The 16,718-nt window shown below is 40.5% G+C and overlaps 1 protein-coding gene across 1 annotated transcript in view; it reads right to left on the bottom strand.

Annotated features, from left to right (window-relative positions):
- LOC109936048 (protein FAM81A-like) overlaps window positions 1–16,718 on the bottom strand; it is a 61,517-nt gene that overhangs the window by 41,510 nt on the left and 3,289 nt on the right. The window contains exons 2-3 of the mRNA XM_048616034.1: window positions 16,192–16,535; window positions 1,527–1,753 (exon numbers count right to left, since the gene is read on the bottom strand). Of these exons, the coding sequence (XP_048471991.1) occupies window positions 1,527–1,679 (153 nt within the window). The 5' untranslated portion in view covers window positions 1,680–1,753; window positions 16,192–16,535. The remainder of the gene's footprint in view (window positions 1–1,526; window positions 1,754–16,191; window positions 16,536–16,718) is intronic.

Below are 16,718 nucleotides of genomic sequence, written 5' to 3'. Positions count from 1 at the left end.
TCTTTCCTATAATGAGGCAACCAGAACTGCACACAACACACTAGCTGTGGTCTCACCAAAGTTTTATACATCTCCATCATGACTTCCCTGTTTTTTGTAATCTATGCATCAATTGATAAAGGCAAGTGTCTCTTTTATGCCTTTTTAACTACCCTATGAACGTGTCCTTCCACCTTCCGAGGTCTATGGACAAACACTCCAAGGTTCCTTTGTTCCACAGGACTTCCTAGTGTTATGTTCTTCCTTGAATACTTCCTTGTCAAATTACTCCTTCCAAAGTGTATCACCTTATACTTTTCAAGGTTAAATTACATCTGCATCTGAACAGCTGTGATGGATGTGGAAAATTTGGGAGAATGAAATCTCCTTGATAAGAAGAGGGGTGGGATGGTATAGTCAAAATTGCTAGAGAGTCTGTGGACTGGGAATAGATATTAGATGAAAGCCTAATCTCTGAAATAGAAACGCAAATGTCCAAGAAAGGTCAGTGCTGAACGACAGGATAGAAATCCGATGGAAAAGTTGATTTTTCTCAAGAAGAGGAAGTATGCCAGTACAATCCATCAATGTACTGGAGGGAGGTGATTGGAAGGAACTAGTGCATGTTCAATATATTCTGTCAAAAACATAATTATCAAACTGGATCCATGTGCGGTCCCATTAGGACAATCTTTCTTTATTTGGAGGAAGTGTTTAGAGTTAAAGAAGTTATTCAATGTGAGAGGTACAGCCATGTGGAGAAGGGTGGCAAAGAAGGCAGCTTGGCTAAGCTACTCCTCAAATAAGAGGAAGAACTACTTCACATATGCTGGTGGGAGCGTAGAGGATGAAAGACACCCATGTTAGAGTCAAAAAAAACTTGCAATTGTTGAATTGGCAAAGGGCATCAGAAGAGTCCCATGATAGTTTGACAATACTGGTAAGAGGAAAAATATAGTCAAAGTTGAATTGTGGGGCATAACAAGTTACAGTGAATCTTCAGGGGTAACCATGGTGTTCATCGTGAGGAGCCAGGTTAAGCCTCTCTGCTCCTATGATGCTGCTTGGCCTGCTGTGTTCATCCAGCCCTGCACCATTCTGTTTTTACAGGTTGGTGCAAAATTAATTTAATGCTAAATACTGTACAACAGCTAAGAACAAGATGTTGAATTTGTACTGAGAAATAACCAATTAATATTATCAAAAGCAAATACTACCTAATTTATCTGGGAGGAGATATAAGTGACACATTCCCTACTCACAGGAGGAAGTTTTCAGTTAATTGTTCATTGCTTCCTCATACAGTTCCATATACACTGATTGCACAAATGACTGGGCCCTGGTTATTTGATAGGGTTGTGTGCAAGACCGGAAGGTAATGCAAATAACACACATTTAAATTCAACGCAGACAGAGAATAAAGCCTGTGACTTCCCTGCTGCTTTCGTGCCACAGTGGGGAATAATATGTGATCCATCAAGATAGCCCAGGTGCCAAATGCGAAACAGTTCATACTTTAACATGTCAAAACATGGGTTAAACCTTACCTCTATCTCATTACTTAATTGTTTCACAACGGTTGTGATGTATTTTATATGTCCCTCCAAAAGTTGCCGAGCATAAGCCTCTCCTTCAGCTTTGTTTTGCACAGGCTGCATTTCTGAATCAATGTCATCCTTGGAAATCCAGCCTTGATCCATGATGGGTTTGTCTTGAAATGGTACAATCTTCTAATTAGCCCATGCGCTTGGTAAATGTATTGGGAAGATCTAGTCTTTGAATTCATCATAAATAGGAATGAGAAGAAAACATTATTAGCAACCAAAAACATGAATCTGAATAAATGTGGCTAATGTGGTCACAATCCATGTTTGAACACATCATTTGGTTTTCGGATCAGTTGAGATTTATTCTAGCCAGTGACCTCTGCAATCTAATGAATATCAGAAAAAATGTTAAGAAGATACTGACCCTAATAATATCTTCTTCTTTTGTATTATAATGAGCTTTATTTATAAATCTCTTGATGTTAATTCCTTGATGGATTGGATTGGATTGGATTGCACAGTAGTCATCTTGGAATGAGGTATTTTGGAAGTAGGTGTCAGGCCAAAGGAAGCTAGAAGTTATGGATGGCAGGACAGCGAGGGAATTTTAAAAAATGAAAAGCATTGGGAGATCGAAGTCAGTATGGGTTAGGAAGAACATGAATAATTAGTTGATAACGAATACAACACAGGTAAAAGGGTTTTGATGAGCCAAGATTTACAGGACATGGAGAAGGGGAGGCCATTTATTCAATGGGATAGTCAAGCCAAGAACTGATAAAGGCATGGATGAAAGTTTCAGCAGAGTATGGGCTGAGGAAAAGATACATGTGATGCAACACAAAAAAAATGTACACTTTTTGGAATGGACAAACTTTGGAGTAGGAAGCTCAGTTTAACATTCAATAGGATGCAGATGTTGGTTCAGCCAGAGAAAGTGGCTGAAGAGATGGATGGAATCTATTGCCAAGAATTAGCTGAAGATAATATTTAGTCTTCTAAACATTCTTTGAAATTGTAATTTCACCAACAATGGATGTTGGACAAACAAGCTAGCAGAAACCAAATATGTCACAGAGAGAAAGAGCTGAGTGTTGCCAGCATGCAAATAGAACTTGATTCCCAAGCTTCACGATGATGATCTGAAGGAATTCCTTGAGGTAATTGTGTGAACAGAAGAAGCAGCTATTCTACTTATTATAGGATGAGTAAGAGTAGAACCAAGAGAAAACCATGTAAGGATGATTCCATTATGGATAATGAGTATGGACGAATTAACCTTGTCAAAGGCTACAAGGAGATTGAGCAAAGGACTTTAGTTTTGTGGTTATGGAGGAAGCCAAGAAGCAGAAGAGACAGCCAAACAAAAAAATGCATATGCTCCTCACATTTGTTGCAGTGAAGGAGGAGAAGAATTAAAAGGTACAGTCATGAAGGAAAAATGCTTGAGATTAGCTTTGCTCTCTAGGATAATCCTGAGTAGGGGGTGGTCCAGCCAGATGTGGTAACGTACAGCTGTAAACCAGATCTGCAAAGATCCGCACCTCTTCAATCTGGGTGAATGAATGTGAGGAACATAACATGGAGAACAAATAAGTTGAAAGTGAGAACGACTTTGCCAGGGTTGGGGGCAGGATGAAGACATTAAAAGTGGAAATAAGGGATTGGCTGAGGGGGTAGGTTGCAGTGGAAGTATTATAATGTATGCCAGGTTAAAAACTGGGAAGCTGGCAGCTTCAAAGTGTGGTTGTAATTGAATTGGGAAAGAGTTTTTCAGGATAGCTTCAGAAAGAGGTCAAAGGAGCATGAGAATATGGATGATAAGAGAAAAATCAATAAATGAGAAAACAATCAGTGGAATTGTTAGGAAAATTGGCTGAGAAAAGTGTGGACAGAAAGAAAATCTGAAACTTTTCACTTGATGCTGTTTGCATATATATCAAGTGTCAAAACCAGAGTTCATTATTAAACCCCTTCAACAAAGTTACCCATGGCTAGAGTTTCTGCAAAGGTGAAATACTGTCAAAACATGATTTGCATTGGTTAATGAGTGGAAATGATTTGCTCCATCAAGTGTCCACACCCAGTCTAATTCTGCTCTCCTTTCAACCCCCAGTACTCTGAAAATCTCCACATGTAACTTTTTAATTCCCTTTTGGAAGTATTATGGACTTTGCTTTGACAATGGTTTCCAACAGATTATTGCTAACTCCAACTACTTTTTGTTTCAAGACAATTTTTAACGTCCCTTGTTAATAATTTTCATCATCAGCTTCAACCTGTGCTCTTTGATTACAAGCACCTATCTACTCTATCTCAAACTCAATAGCTTCATTAGGTCCCCTCTTGGCTGCAGTGAAAATGTGCAATTTGCCTCATCTTTCCTATCATTTTCATCCCCTGGTAACATCCCTGTGAACCTAGGCTGAACCTTTACAGTTGAAAGCCCTTCTGCATTGGGTTATCCACTCATGAAAGATATGCAAGTGCAGTCCAGAATAGATAGACTCATGCTGTAGTTCTCCACCCCAATGCAAATAAAGAACCTGACCTTGCACTTCCATTCCCATTAGTAACTAATCTCATCATGTAGGAGAATTCAAAACCTCCATGGAAGGAGTAAATTGAACCAAGTCCAACTAAACTCTAGTGCTCCAAAAGGGAAAGGCATTACAACTTATTATTGATAATTTTATTCATTAGTAATGAATCTATTGTATTTATGATGTGATTTTAAATTAATGTGTGTATTTTTCTCTGTATATTTACATATGAAAGAATAGATAATATAAGCATATTGGAACAATATGCAGAATCAAAACTGATAGGACTGGCTTCAGTACAGGAATAAGTATGCACCATGAATTAATTATTAACTAAGAAAATCTATCAAAACTATAGTACCTACAGCAAAAGCTTATTATTTAAAAAAAACTGAATGAAAACTATTTCACAAGTCTAATTTGTAAAATCATCAACTAACATTTTTGTAAATCTTAAGCAAGTAATACAACATTTATTGTATAATTTAACTTTCTCCTTCACAATTCCAAATTCTACATTGTGTGCTGGTCTCTAACAATATAGTTAGCTACAAAGACTGCCTAAAACAATAGTGAGTGCAGTTTTTCTCTTGGTTCATGAAATGTGAAGCCAAATATCAATGAAATCAATAAGAGTTCATAAAGTTTTTCTCGATTGGTAGGTTTAAAGTCCTTATTGCTGGATATCACAAAACAATTTCAAATGCATTCGTGGATGTGTGAGAATGGTGCAAAACAGATGAATATTACATACGATCTCAGTTAATCTGGTATGATTATCTGTAACAAGACAAGACAGGAGGGGGTTTCCTGGATGAGTGTTGTGACAATCAGACATGTTTTCGGAATGACAGCATAAAGTGGCACACAAAGGCCTCAATTTGTGTTTTCTCACAGGGGTTCAACCTAGACTGTAAAAGTGCATAAAATCTGGTCATTTATCCATCCACAACTGAATACATAAAATTTATTCTATAATGGGAAACATAACCATATAGCCCACATAATATGAATGTTTGGTCTCTGGTTTGTATTAAGTTGGCTGATCCCAACCAGATTATCAGGTGATTGTCGGCTTTTGACCCCAGTGTTTCTACATAAGGCAGAGGAAAAGTATGCAAAAAGTTACATCTCTCAATCATAATTCAATGAAAAGCTACTGGAAACAACAAAAGCGGTGGGATTAGATCATCACAAAAACAGACTTGGTGCTCCCTATGATAGAAAATCCTGACAATGCTCAATGTTCAATATCACAAGCGAAGACGATTGGAAGATTGTCAGAACATATGAGACAACAGACCACAAGGAATAATGTTATTTCTGGAGAGAAGCAAATCAAGATGTTCAATGCAATTTCCTTACCAAACTACAAATATAGTAAAAGGTAACCCATTAAACTATTTTGACTCCAGTAACATTAAATAAATATTTCTCAAGGAAGGAACAAAGATGCAATTCATAATATGTGGTAACAACAGGAAAAAGACTTTGTCCTTTTCCCTGTGAGGTTAGTGGAAAGGAATACAAATTGCAGCCCACTATATCTTAATGTGTAACAAAATGAAAGAGAGCCAGTTAAAAGTAGTTCACAGATGTTATACTCCTCACACATTTCAGAAAATAAATCTCAACAACTCTGCCATATTTTATTGAAGTGAGATATAATACTCCATATCTTTCTGACAAAGGATTAGACTGTTCTAGCACCTTGTTTGCATCTACAGTCTTAGGCTTCCTATATATTTGCCAGTCATACTTCCACGAGGAATCTCCCATAATCAATACTTAATTGAGATTACTGAGATAGAAGACTTGATGTAAGTTACCACTTCAGCTTCTGCACTTGAATCAACCCTCTTTGAAAATATATGGGAGCATTTTACTGCCTGCATTCAAAATTGTTGGTTAGAACATAGAACTTGGTACTACAAGAAGTAGTTGAGGCAAATAGCATGGAGGCTTTTAAGGATAAGCTAGATAATGCAAGGAATTGACCATTTTGCTGTTAGGGTTAGAGGAAGAGGAGTAAGTGTATGGAGCATAAAAGGTGGCATGAGCCTGTTGGCAGAATGGTCTGTTACCATGGTGTAAAACTCTGCATAATTTTATATAATTTTTACCGTAAACAGTTAGAACAGTTCCCTTAGAAGTAGGGATCAGAACCAGCACACCACAAGAGCCCCCATGTGATGCATATATTACTGAAGAGTTAATTGGGTTTCAATTAGCTGTACAAATATGGGGAGCATCAAAAATATGACTTTTATGGAGTGTGGTTAACTAAAAGAAAGCTCTGACATTAAAAGTCTGAACTTAAAATCTGTTTGCATAAAGCTATCTTTTGAAGTATAACAGCCAATACAGGAAGAGGTGCACCTAAACAATCAGCAAGATATGAAAGTGCTGACGATTACATCTTCTTTCAAATGTACAAAAATATACGGCCACAGTTGTTAATATTGTGACTCATTACCATTCTTGAATAGAAACACGTACGTACGCCTTTCTCTTAACAGCCTTCAACGTATTTATATGAGGAGTCAAGTTGAATGACTGCACTTTCATGTCATTAGATGTGTAGCAAGAATTAACAAGTGAGCACCTACAGGACAAACATGCAACAATGCCATTCACTACCAAATGGGCACACTTGAGTAATGCACAGTTTAGAAATCCATTTAACTCACAACCGTGACAACAAGGTGCAGGGCTGGATGAACACAGCAGGCCAAGCAGCATCATAGGAGCAGAAAGGCTGACGTTTCGGGCCTAGACCCTTCATCAGAAAAGGGGGAGGGGAAGGGGGTTCTGAAATAAATAGGGAGAGAGTGGGAGGCGGATAGAAGATGGATAGACGAGAGGATAGGTGGAGAGGAAACAAACAGGTCCAAAGGGCCGGGATGGAGCCAGTAAAGGTGATTGTAGGTGGGGAGTTAGGGAGGGGATAGGTCAGTCCAGGGAGGACGGACAGGTCAAGGGGGTGGGATGAGGTTAGTAGCTAGGAGGTGGGGGTGCGGCTTGAGGTGGGAGGAGGGGATAGGTGGGAGGAAGAACAGGTTAGGGAGGCGGGAACGAGCTGGACTGGTTTTGGGATGCGGTAGGGGGAGGGGAGATTTTGAAGCTTGTGAAATCCACATTGATACCATTGGGCTGCAGGGTTCCCAAGCGGAATATGAGTTGCTGTTCCTGCAACCTTCGGGTGGCATCGTTGTGGCACTGCAGGAGGCCCAGGATGGACATGTCGTCTGAGGAATGGGAGGGGGAGTTGAAATGGTTCGCGACTGGGATGTGCAGTTGTTTATTGCGAACCGAGCGTAGGTGTTCTGCAAAGCGGTCCCCGAGCCTCCGCTTGGTTTCCCCGATGTAGAGGACAGCAGATGCAGTATACCACATTGGCAGATGTGCAGGTGAACATCTGCTTGATGTGGAAAGTCTTCTTGGGGCCTGGGATGGGGGTGAGGGAGGAGGTATCGGGGCAGGTGTAGCACTTCCTGCGGTTGCAGGGAAAAGTGCCGGGTGTGGTGGGGCTGGAGGGGAGTGTGGACCATCTCCTACTGACTAACCTCATCCCGTCCCCTTGACCTGTCCGTCCTCCCTGGACTGACCTATCCCCTCCCTAACTCCCCACCTACACTCACCTTTACTGGCTCCATCCCCGCCTCTTCGACCTGTTTGTTTCCTCTCCACCTATCCTCTCGTCTATCCATCTTCTATCCGCCTCCCACTCTCTCCCTATTTATTTCAGAACCCCCTTCCCCTCCCCCTTTTCTGATGAAGGGTCTAGGCCCGAAACGTCAGCCTTTCTGCTCCTACGATGCTGCTTGGCCTGCTGTGTTCATCCAGCCCTGCACCTTGTTGTCTCGGATTCTCCAGCATCTGCAGTTCCTACTATCTCTAACTCACAACCGTACCTTATTCACAGATTTTAATGCAGGAAGGTGATTTAGATCCTGGGTCTTATTCTTAATCACCAGAGTAAAATTTCTCTTTCAGATCAGTGGGAACAACCAACCCAGCACTGGGAGCAAATATTGGGTGGCAAGGAGACTTGACCTGCACTGAAGACAAGGTTCTCAGCTTTCAGTTATCTTGCACAGCAATCTTCAGGATTGCCTCACATTCAGGGTACAGGGGATGTCTGAGGCAGGAAATTGTATATTTCTAAAGTCAATTAATTGCATTCATAAGTGAATTCGTAAACCAGGGTGATGGATGAGGTGTCTTTGAATCTTTACAAAAATCCTCTCGTAATTCTGCCTTCTCTATGCTTGCTTCTTCTTTCTGTAAAGTTGGAGAAGGCTAAAGAGTAATTTTCAAGGAGGGGAACATACTTCAAGGATTGGTTATGCCAACCTTTGGCCTTTCAGTTCTCATGTTGGGCAAACTTAGAAGGTGGAAATTGAATATGAAACTGAACACACTGCCTTTGTAACTTTCTTTGGTGCATGATAGTTAGATGTGATATCATATAATACAGGTAATTCATACCTCCTGGAAACTGAGAGTATTTGTCAGAATGATCTTTCAATCCAACATCTATTTGTTTGCTTGCTGAAATAGACACAAATTTCACAAAGATCATTAACTCTGAGATTTACAGATCATAACTATAAGTCGACACAGTAAAAGGACAACACCACTTTTCCCCAAAACTTATATTTTTATACATACTCAGCATATAAGTATATCTCCCTTATCAGCTGCACCATAGCAGTCAACCTCAATTTTTCACCTCACAAATGCACACATTTCTTGTTGGTACCTTACAACTGGGTGCAAGAAATCAAGCTGTACTGTAAAGTTGCACAGAAGTTCAAGATATGTCCACACAGCAGGACCCACAGATAGAAAACTCTTTCACCTCAGTTGCCTCCATACCAAAACTAGAATAACCACCATAAATATGTTTCACAGTTTGTGAATGACACTGCAGCAGATTTTCAAGCTATTCTTGACATTTTCAATTCTGCATACAAGAAACTTGGCTCATCCTGCATCGTTGCCAAAATAAAACTAATATCTGAATCCTAAGTGGTCAACCAAATATTCCACACACCATGTAAGCTGAAGGAGAAGCTCTGGAATATTTAAACCACTCCCAATATCTTGGCAACCATCTGTCTCAAAAGGCCACCATTGACAAGGAGATCAAAGACTGAATTAGGGATGCCCGCATCTCATAAGAACATAAGAACTAGGAGCAGGAGTACGCCGTCTGGCCCTTCGAGCCTGCTCAGCCATTCAATAAGATCACGGCTGATCTTTTCGTGGACTCAGATCCACTTACCCGCATTCTCACCATAACCCTTAATTCCTTTATTGTTCAAAAAAAATCGACCTTTTCTTTAAAAACGTTTACTGAAGTAGCGTCAACTACTTCACTGGGCAAGGAATTCCATAGATTAACAACCGTCTGGGTGAAGAAATTCCTTCTCAATTCAGTCCTAAATCTGCTCCCTCTAATCTTGAGGCTATGCCCTCTTGTCCTAGCTTCACCTGCCAGTGGAAACATCCTCTCTACTTCTACCTTACCTATTCCCTTCATAATTTTATATGTTTCTATAAGATCCCCCCTCAATCTTCTGAATTCCAAATCTCCTTTTACAAACTACCACAGTGAGTGCTTCACAATCAAAGACCTCCACAGTCAATGCAAATATTAGTATACAGAGCCACTGTCATCATTGCAACCTGTACTGCAATAAGACATGGACAGCAATTTGACTGTAATGTATATCACTGATGTTATCATCTAAAGGAATATCTGAGATCTAATGGAATGAGGGAACAGATGATGAACAAAGGATATTTTCTACCCAACCTGTTCATTGATGCTATTACACACTTCTGGTACAAGGGGAACTTGAACCCTGCCTCCTGGCTTAGAAGTAGGGATCAGAAGCAGCACGCCACAAGAGCCCCCAGGTGATGTATATATTACTGAAGAGTTAATTGGTTTCAATTGGTCATACAAATATGGGGAGCAAGAAGTCAGTGGGGTATGACTTTTATGGAGTGTGGTTAACTAAAAGAAAGCTCTGACATTAAAAGTCTGAACTTAAAATCTGTTTGCATAAAGCTATCTTTTGAAATATAACAGCCAATACATACAGATCTAGAGAACATCCACCAGCAGTGGTACCAGTCCCTCAGGTTTCAATGGGAGAACTGTTGAATTATCACTAGTGTCCTTTTTGAAACCAGTTCTCCAAGCATTCAGGAAAAACTGCTAAATCAACTTTGATAGACTTGATGCCATAATCGGATGGCTGAAAATCATGTTCCCTGCCAGTTTTCTTAACTCTCAAACAACCAATGTTCCAGGGAGCACCAAAAAAAACTCTAAAATTCCCCCTAAAGTGCAGCAGCATTATAATTAATGGCTATAAAGAACTTGCTACCAATTGTTCAGAATGGTTACAACTTGTTCATCAAGTTGTTTTGAGTCACAACATCCTAAAGATGACGTATTGCCTGGCTGTGCAGGAAAAAATATAAGCAAATCTTGCACTCTGGATCCCACCACCCTTTTGGATGTCCTAGTTCACATGCCAAAAGAAATGAATCATTCCATTCGATGTCTTAAAAACCCATGGACAAAACTCCTGGCCTTGAATAGCTGTCATCTTCAAAACAAGGACCAGCCACAGCCGCTGTTGAAAGGAGCTAAATAAAATTGGCATGTAAATTACAGGACAAAAATAGGCTATATTATACTAATACTTTAGCATATCTAATATCAATTTTGCCTCCTTTTGATTTTGCTGTTTAGAGTTATGTAAATAATTGACTGGAATTACCTCATTTTAACTAAATCATAGTAAGTCACTACAGAATTTAACCTTAGGAGCGGTGATACTGAGGGCTAAATGGACTCTTTGTTCCTTCCAAAAAGCTTCACGTTACATTGCCCAAAAAGAAATACTGCATGTATGTGTGTAACTACATTTGGGAATTGAGATTAGTGTTTTTCTATGCTATGATAATAGATTGCATATATACTATATCTATGTTATATATACACGCATTAGAAGAACATTGAAAAGCATGACATATTTTCTTATTTTAAATTTTTCCTCAGTTAGTTGCTTATAATAAATAATGTTCTGCTTTTTATTTAGCTTCTATCCATATTTGCGTCTCCTCATAGAAGACTACATAAGCTTTTTAATGACCAAGACTGATAAATATGTTTTTGGTTCTTATCCAAATAACTGCAATTAAAATTGCACTTTAACTTGGCATAAACCCTCACTATGAGACCTCATTACAATAATTACACAACACTTACACTTTTCAAACTTACCAGTTTATCAGCATCCTCAAATTAGCAGTGCATTATATTTAAAGTGCCTGCAGTTAAGTAAAGATTACACATTTATCAAGTTCCTTAAGAAATGTTTGTTGACAGTAGGTTCTGTTACCTGTTCAATTACTCAGTAGAATTACTCAAAGAAATGCAAGCTTAGGTAATGTTGAAAACAGGTTACCTGAAATACAAAAGCAACTGGTATATAGTGTCATATTTTTACATAATAGTTCCGATAAAAGTTCATCTCAACCTGAAATGCTAGGCAGGATATTTTCCTCTCACTAGTGGCAAGCTTGGAGACAGAAAAGGCAGATCATTAACTGGAGTGGTGTTGTGCCCTGAATTCTACCATCTTGTTGCCTCCACCACAATTAGGTTCTGGGCAGGAAGGTCCATGGTTAAACTTCCTGACCCACTACCAATTTAGGCCCTTAAGTGGTCAATTAAGGGCAACTTAAGGGTCTCATCCTGTTGCCACTGGAATTAACTGAGCTGTAAGCATTCCTGTCACCATGTGGCATACACAACCGGTCAAAATGCTGTGGCTTCATGTCATCTCAGTTGTGGGTAGCAGCTTGATCAAAGGCATCAGTGCCTCCTCGAGGAATTGGACTTGAGAAGGCATGAGAGTCTGCCCTTGCTTCCAATCTCATTGCCTCCTTCTCCACATGAAACCCACAATGTGAATCACCCACCCTTCACCACTTTACCTACTTGTGCCCTGGGTCTTTGCCAATTCACAGGCCCCAGTGTGCAGTGGGAGCTTCTTTTCTTCTGGTAGCAACTTCAGCATTCTCAGTGTTAGTGTTAGGCACAAGAGCTGCCCGCCAATCAGCTTGGTGAGACTTCCAGGTTTGGGGTTTTTATCCCAGCAGTGACCTTGCTACTGTTTAGTTGGCATGTGATTCAGTGTATCTTCCAAAGAGGTACTGGGAGTCTCTTGTCAGCCTTTCAGCTGGCAGGTGAGAAACCACAACAAGATTCTGCCTGTAAACTCGGTTCCTCTCCAAAGATGCTGCCTGGGTTGCTGAGTTCACTACAATATTTTCATGGATCCCAGGCAGAGGAGGTTGATAAGTGACCTTATAGAGGCTTATAAAATCATGAAGGGTATAGATAAGGCGAATGGCAGGCTTCCTTTCCCTAGGGTGTAAATTTCAAGACGAGGAGGCATATTTTTAAGGTGACAGGAGGAAGATTTTAAAAAGATGAGTAACTTTTTTTAACATAGCTTGTGTGAGGGATGAACTTCCAGAGGAAGTGGTGGATGTGGGTTTAGTTACAATGTTTAAAAGACATTTGGATAAGTACATGAATAAAAAATGTTCGGAGGGACATGGGCCAAACACAGGCAGGTGGGAATAGTTCCATTTGGGTTTATGGTCAGCATGGACTAGTTGGACCGAAGGGTCTGTTTCCATGCTGTAAGGCTATGTAACTGTAATCCTGGCACTTTTTCTTTGAATTTCTGGTTTTCAATACCCGCAGTATTTTATTTTTGTGTTTTATTTTTACACGTCTTATTCCAGCCCCAAATAAGGCACATTTTGCTGGTTAAAAGAATTAAAGAAGGCAATGGGAAGACCAAGAATGGTATCTCAATATTAGAGGATATATGATCTTCAGGCTGGACAGGGAACGATGTGAAAGAGGAGGTGGTGTTGCATTATTAATTAAGGAGTCAGTTACTGCAGAAAGAAGGTTTGGGAATTTGGAAAGGTGCTCAAATTAGGCTTTGTGGGTTGAATTTAGGAATAAAAACGGGGCAGTCACACTATTAAAGACCTCAAAACAGTCAGCAGGTTAGGCCATAGCTAGAGTACAGCGCACAGTTCTTGAATTCACATTATCAAGTCAGGTCACCATAGTCTTACCAGAACACAGGGCTGCTCTCTCATTAGACAAAGATGACTGGTGATGATTTAAACTGAGGCTCTTTGGAAAACAATTTTAGTATGTATGATTTAACCTGAGGCCCACTACACCTCAGGCAAGGGAAGAGGTTCAGAAGGTAACCTCAGCTGGTGGAGGAAGTGAATCCAAGCTGTCAGTATCACACTGCTTTGCAAACCAAACATCCACAAATCCACATTGTAGGAGGGAAGTGATAGCACTGGAGAAGGGGCAGAGGAGAGTTACCAGGATGGAGAGTTTCAGTTATGAAAAGAGAGATTGGACATACTAAAATTGTTTTCCATAGAGCAGAGGAGATTGAGAGGGGACATGACTAAGATGTATAAAATTATGAGGGCATAGATAGGGTTGACAGGAAGAAACATTTTCCCCTGGTGGAGGGATCAATGACCAGGAAGCATAGACTTAAGGCAAGAGATATGAGGACAAACTTATTGTGGTTGGTTGGCTCGCCGAGCTGGTTCGTTGTTCCGCAGACGTTTCATTACCCTGCTGGGTAACATCATCACAGCAGCCTCCGATGAAGCGCTGGCGTGTTTTCCCGCCTGTTATTTAAACTCTAGTGTCCATTGAGCTGGGTTACCTCACTTCTGGTTTTCCTTCGCAGTGGAATATATATAGGGTCTAGCTCTGTGTTTGTTGATGGCTTTCTTCGTGGAGAACCAGGCCTCTAGGAATTCCTGTGCTTGTCTCTGCTTGGCCTGTCCCAGGATTCTGGTGGTTTTCCTTATCCATGTGGATGGAGATGAGTGAGTACTGGTCATGTCTTTTTGTTGCTTGTTGATATTCGTGTACTCTTGTGGCTAATTTCCTTCCTGAACGTCCACTGTAATGTTTGTCGCAGACTTTGCAGGGAATCTTGTATATGACGTTGGTCCTGTCCATAGTAGGTAACAGGTCTTTGATTCGGTTAGCAGTTGGCGTTAGCAGTCAACTAGCAACAAAAAGACATGGCCAATACTCCATCCACATGGATAAGGAAAACCACCAGTTTGATTGGACAACACCAGGATCCTGGGACAGGCCAAGCAGGGACAAGCACGGGAATTCCTAGAGGCCTGGTTTTCCACTAAGAAGGAATGGATCTGGAATGCATAGCAGAATGGTTGAGGTGGGAAATCTCACAACCTTTAAAATTTATTTGGATGAACACTTGAAAAATCATTATATTCGACGCTACGTGACAAGTGCTGGAAAGTGGGACTCATGTACATTTAGAATAGTTTTATCGGTGCAGACTCAATGGGCTGGAGGGCCTTTTCTGTATTGTATAATTCAATAATTCTGTGAAATGAGAGCTGGCTAGGATATAATTACTTACAATCAATTTGAAAATCTTTAGGCACTATGTAACATCTATAATTGTACAAAGTTGCACTGTTCACATTTAATTTATAATTTTTGAATGTCTGAGAAGAATAATTAAAAGTTTCAGGTTACAGACAACATTAGTAAGGCCTCAGTAAAAGAACTGACAACTCCTTCACTGTCAAACTCAGTTCCTTTTATAGCAATTATACTGTCAGGAATTTGTTTTCATACCATCATTTTCAGAGTGGTGTAAGTGCACAGTGTGGGGTTCTACTGTCTCGTCTCATCAATCTATAAAGAGAAAACTGAGGTCTAATTACCAGCGAAATGTTTCAAATTAGAAAAGAGATAATTTGGAATGTAGCCACAAGGTGTAGGTTGAGGCATATAGAATAGATGGATTTATGGGCAAGTTAGACAAAAATAAGGGGAGGGGGGCAGCAGTGGGGGTGTGCGTGGTGGGCTGGATTAGCTTAGATGGCTAAAGAGTGGTGCGGAATATAGACAACAGTGTGGTTTCAATCCTGCCTTACGCCTCTTGAACCCTGTCTCTTAGCCTTGCCTAATTCTCTTTCCCAAGAAGTCACTGAATTTATTCAAGGCAGAGTTTTTGATAGTGCATTGGTTATGGGGGGGGGGGGGGGGTGGCGTGTGGCAGCAAAGGAACTGGAGTTGAGACACTACCAGATCAGCCATAAATTTAATGAATGGTAGAGTAGGCTTGAAGAGCCAAATGCCCTACTCCTGCTCCTAAATCCTATGTTTCAATAAGAACACAAGAGAAGAAGAAATGTGTTGAAGTTAGATGAAGTAAGGTCCAACAGGATTACGAAGGTGGAAGTTTTGAAATGGTATTCTGAAAATGTTGGTATTAAAACAAATTCATGACAATATAGTTATAACAAAAACAACTTGGAGGTGAGACACATAATGTAGTTTTGTCATTCCTAGTCTTAAGAAAAAATGATCTTAAGCTGGTTCAAAATTCAGCTCCGAGGAATTTATTACAAGCACAAAAAAGCAGTCCTGGAATGCCACACATCACAGTATAACTTCAAACTTTCTTTCCGTAGATTTAAGAAATTATGCGGCACCTAGCACTCATTTTATCAAGTTTCACCTGCGGATGAATGATAATCATTCATTTTCAGAAGTCGCACGACAATCCACCCCAGGCCAACACCGGCACCTCCAAATCATTCATTTTGCATTTGGCCTAACTTGCCTGCTGCTGAACAGCAAGTGATTCCATTTACTTTAAAAGGGACTCTACCTCAATCTCGTAGGGATTTCAAATCCTATCATTTTTCTTCAAGCGTCTGTTCAGCTTTGAAAACGTGAAAGCTTAAACTGAGGCCACTTCTTAACTAAATCAGCATAATTCTCTTGAGTATTCTCACTGACACCTATTTCACATACAAAAAGTCTGCAAAACCGGTTTCTGAGTTGCGCAATATTAATGCGTTAATTTGTGTAGATTGTGTGATAGTGGGGCCACACTAAATACATACAGTATTCGTATTTCCAGTTGCAGAAATGGGTGATGACTATTTTTAAGAATGACAGGTCAGACAGTCCTCACCATTAAACTGGGATAAACATTGACACAAAGAAGCTCCTTCCTGCAGCAGTCGAAGATGCCAGGCGCCAGAAATTCGTCTTCACATATTTAGGCGGCTCCTTAATCCGCCGCTTAAATTGCGTTTTGTTTTTCTTTCGCTTTCACCGAAGATGTACCGTGCCCGTTGCCGAGGTGAAGGGGTGCAGTCTGGTCGCTGCTGCCGCCGGTTCGCTGTTGCGGTGCTTTGTCTCTGCGCGGACGCTGTTGCCACAGCAACCAGGAATTGTCGCGTTTTTAACTGGCCCCAGTCTGGGCGGGAAGATGGCTTCTTGGCCTCCAGCAAGGAGCTGCATGACAGGATGCTCCTGGGATGGGAAAAACCCAACAAGTGGCTCACTCATGAGGGAGAAAGCAGCGATATGCAGCAAAAGAATGGAAGTTCATGAATTTAGAGTCATAGGGAATATTGGAGTCAATGGGGTGGCAGGCTCCCTTGAGACCTTAGGGAATCGGGTGGTTGTTTCTGAGATGACAAGGTGTAGAGCTGG

This window comes from Rhincodon typus, chromosome 33 (assembly GCF_021869965.1).
Source record: "Rhincodon typus isolate 14 chromosome 33, sRhiTyp1.1, whole genome shotgun sequence".
Taxonomy (NCBI): Eukaryota; Metazoa; Chordata; class Chondrichthyes; order Orectolobiformes; family Rhincodontidae; genus Rhincodon; species Rhincodon typus.
The sequence above is the reverse complement of the archived record's forward strand: the minus strand, read 5'-3'. Positions and strand labels throughout refer to the sequence as shown.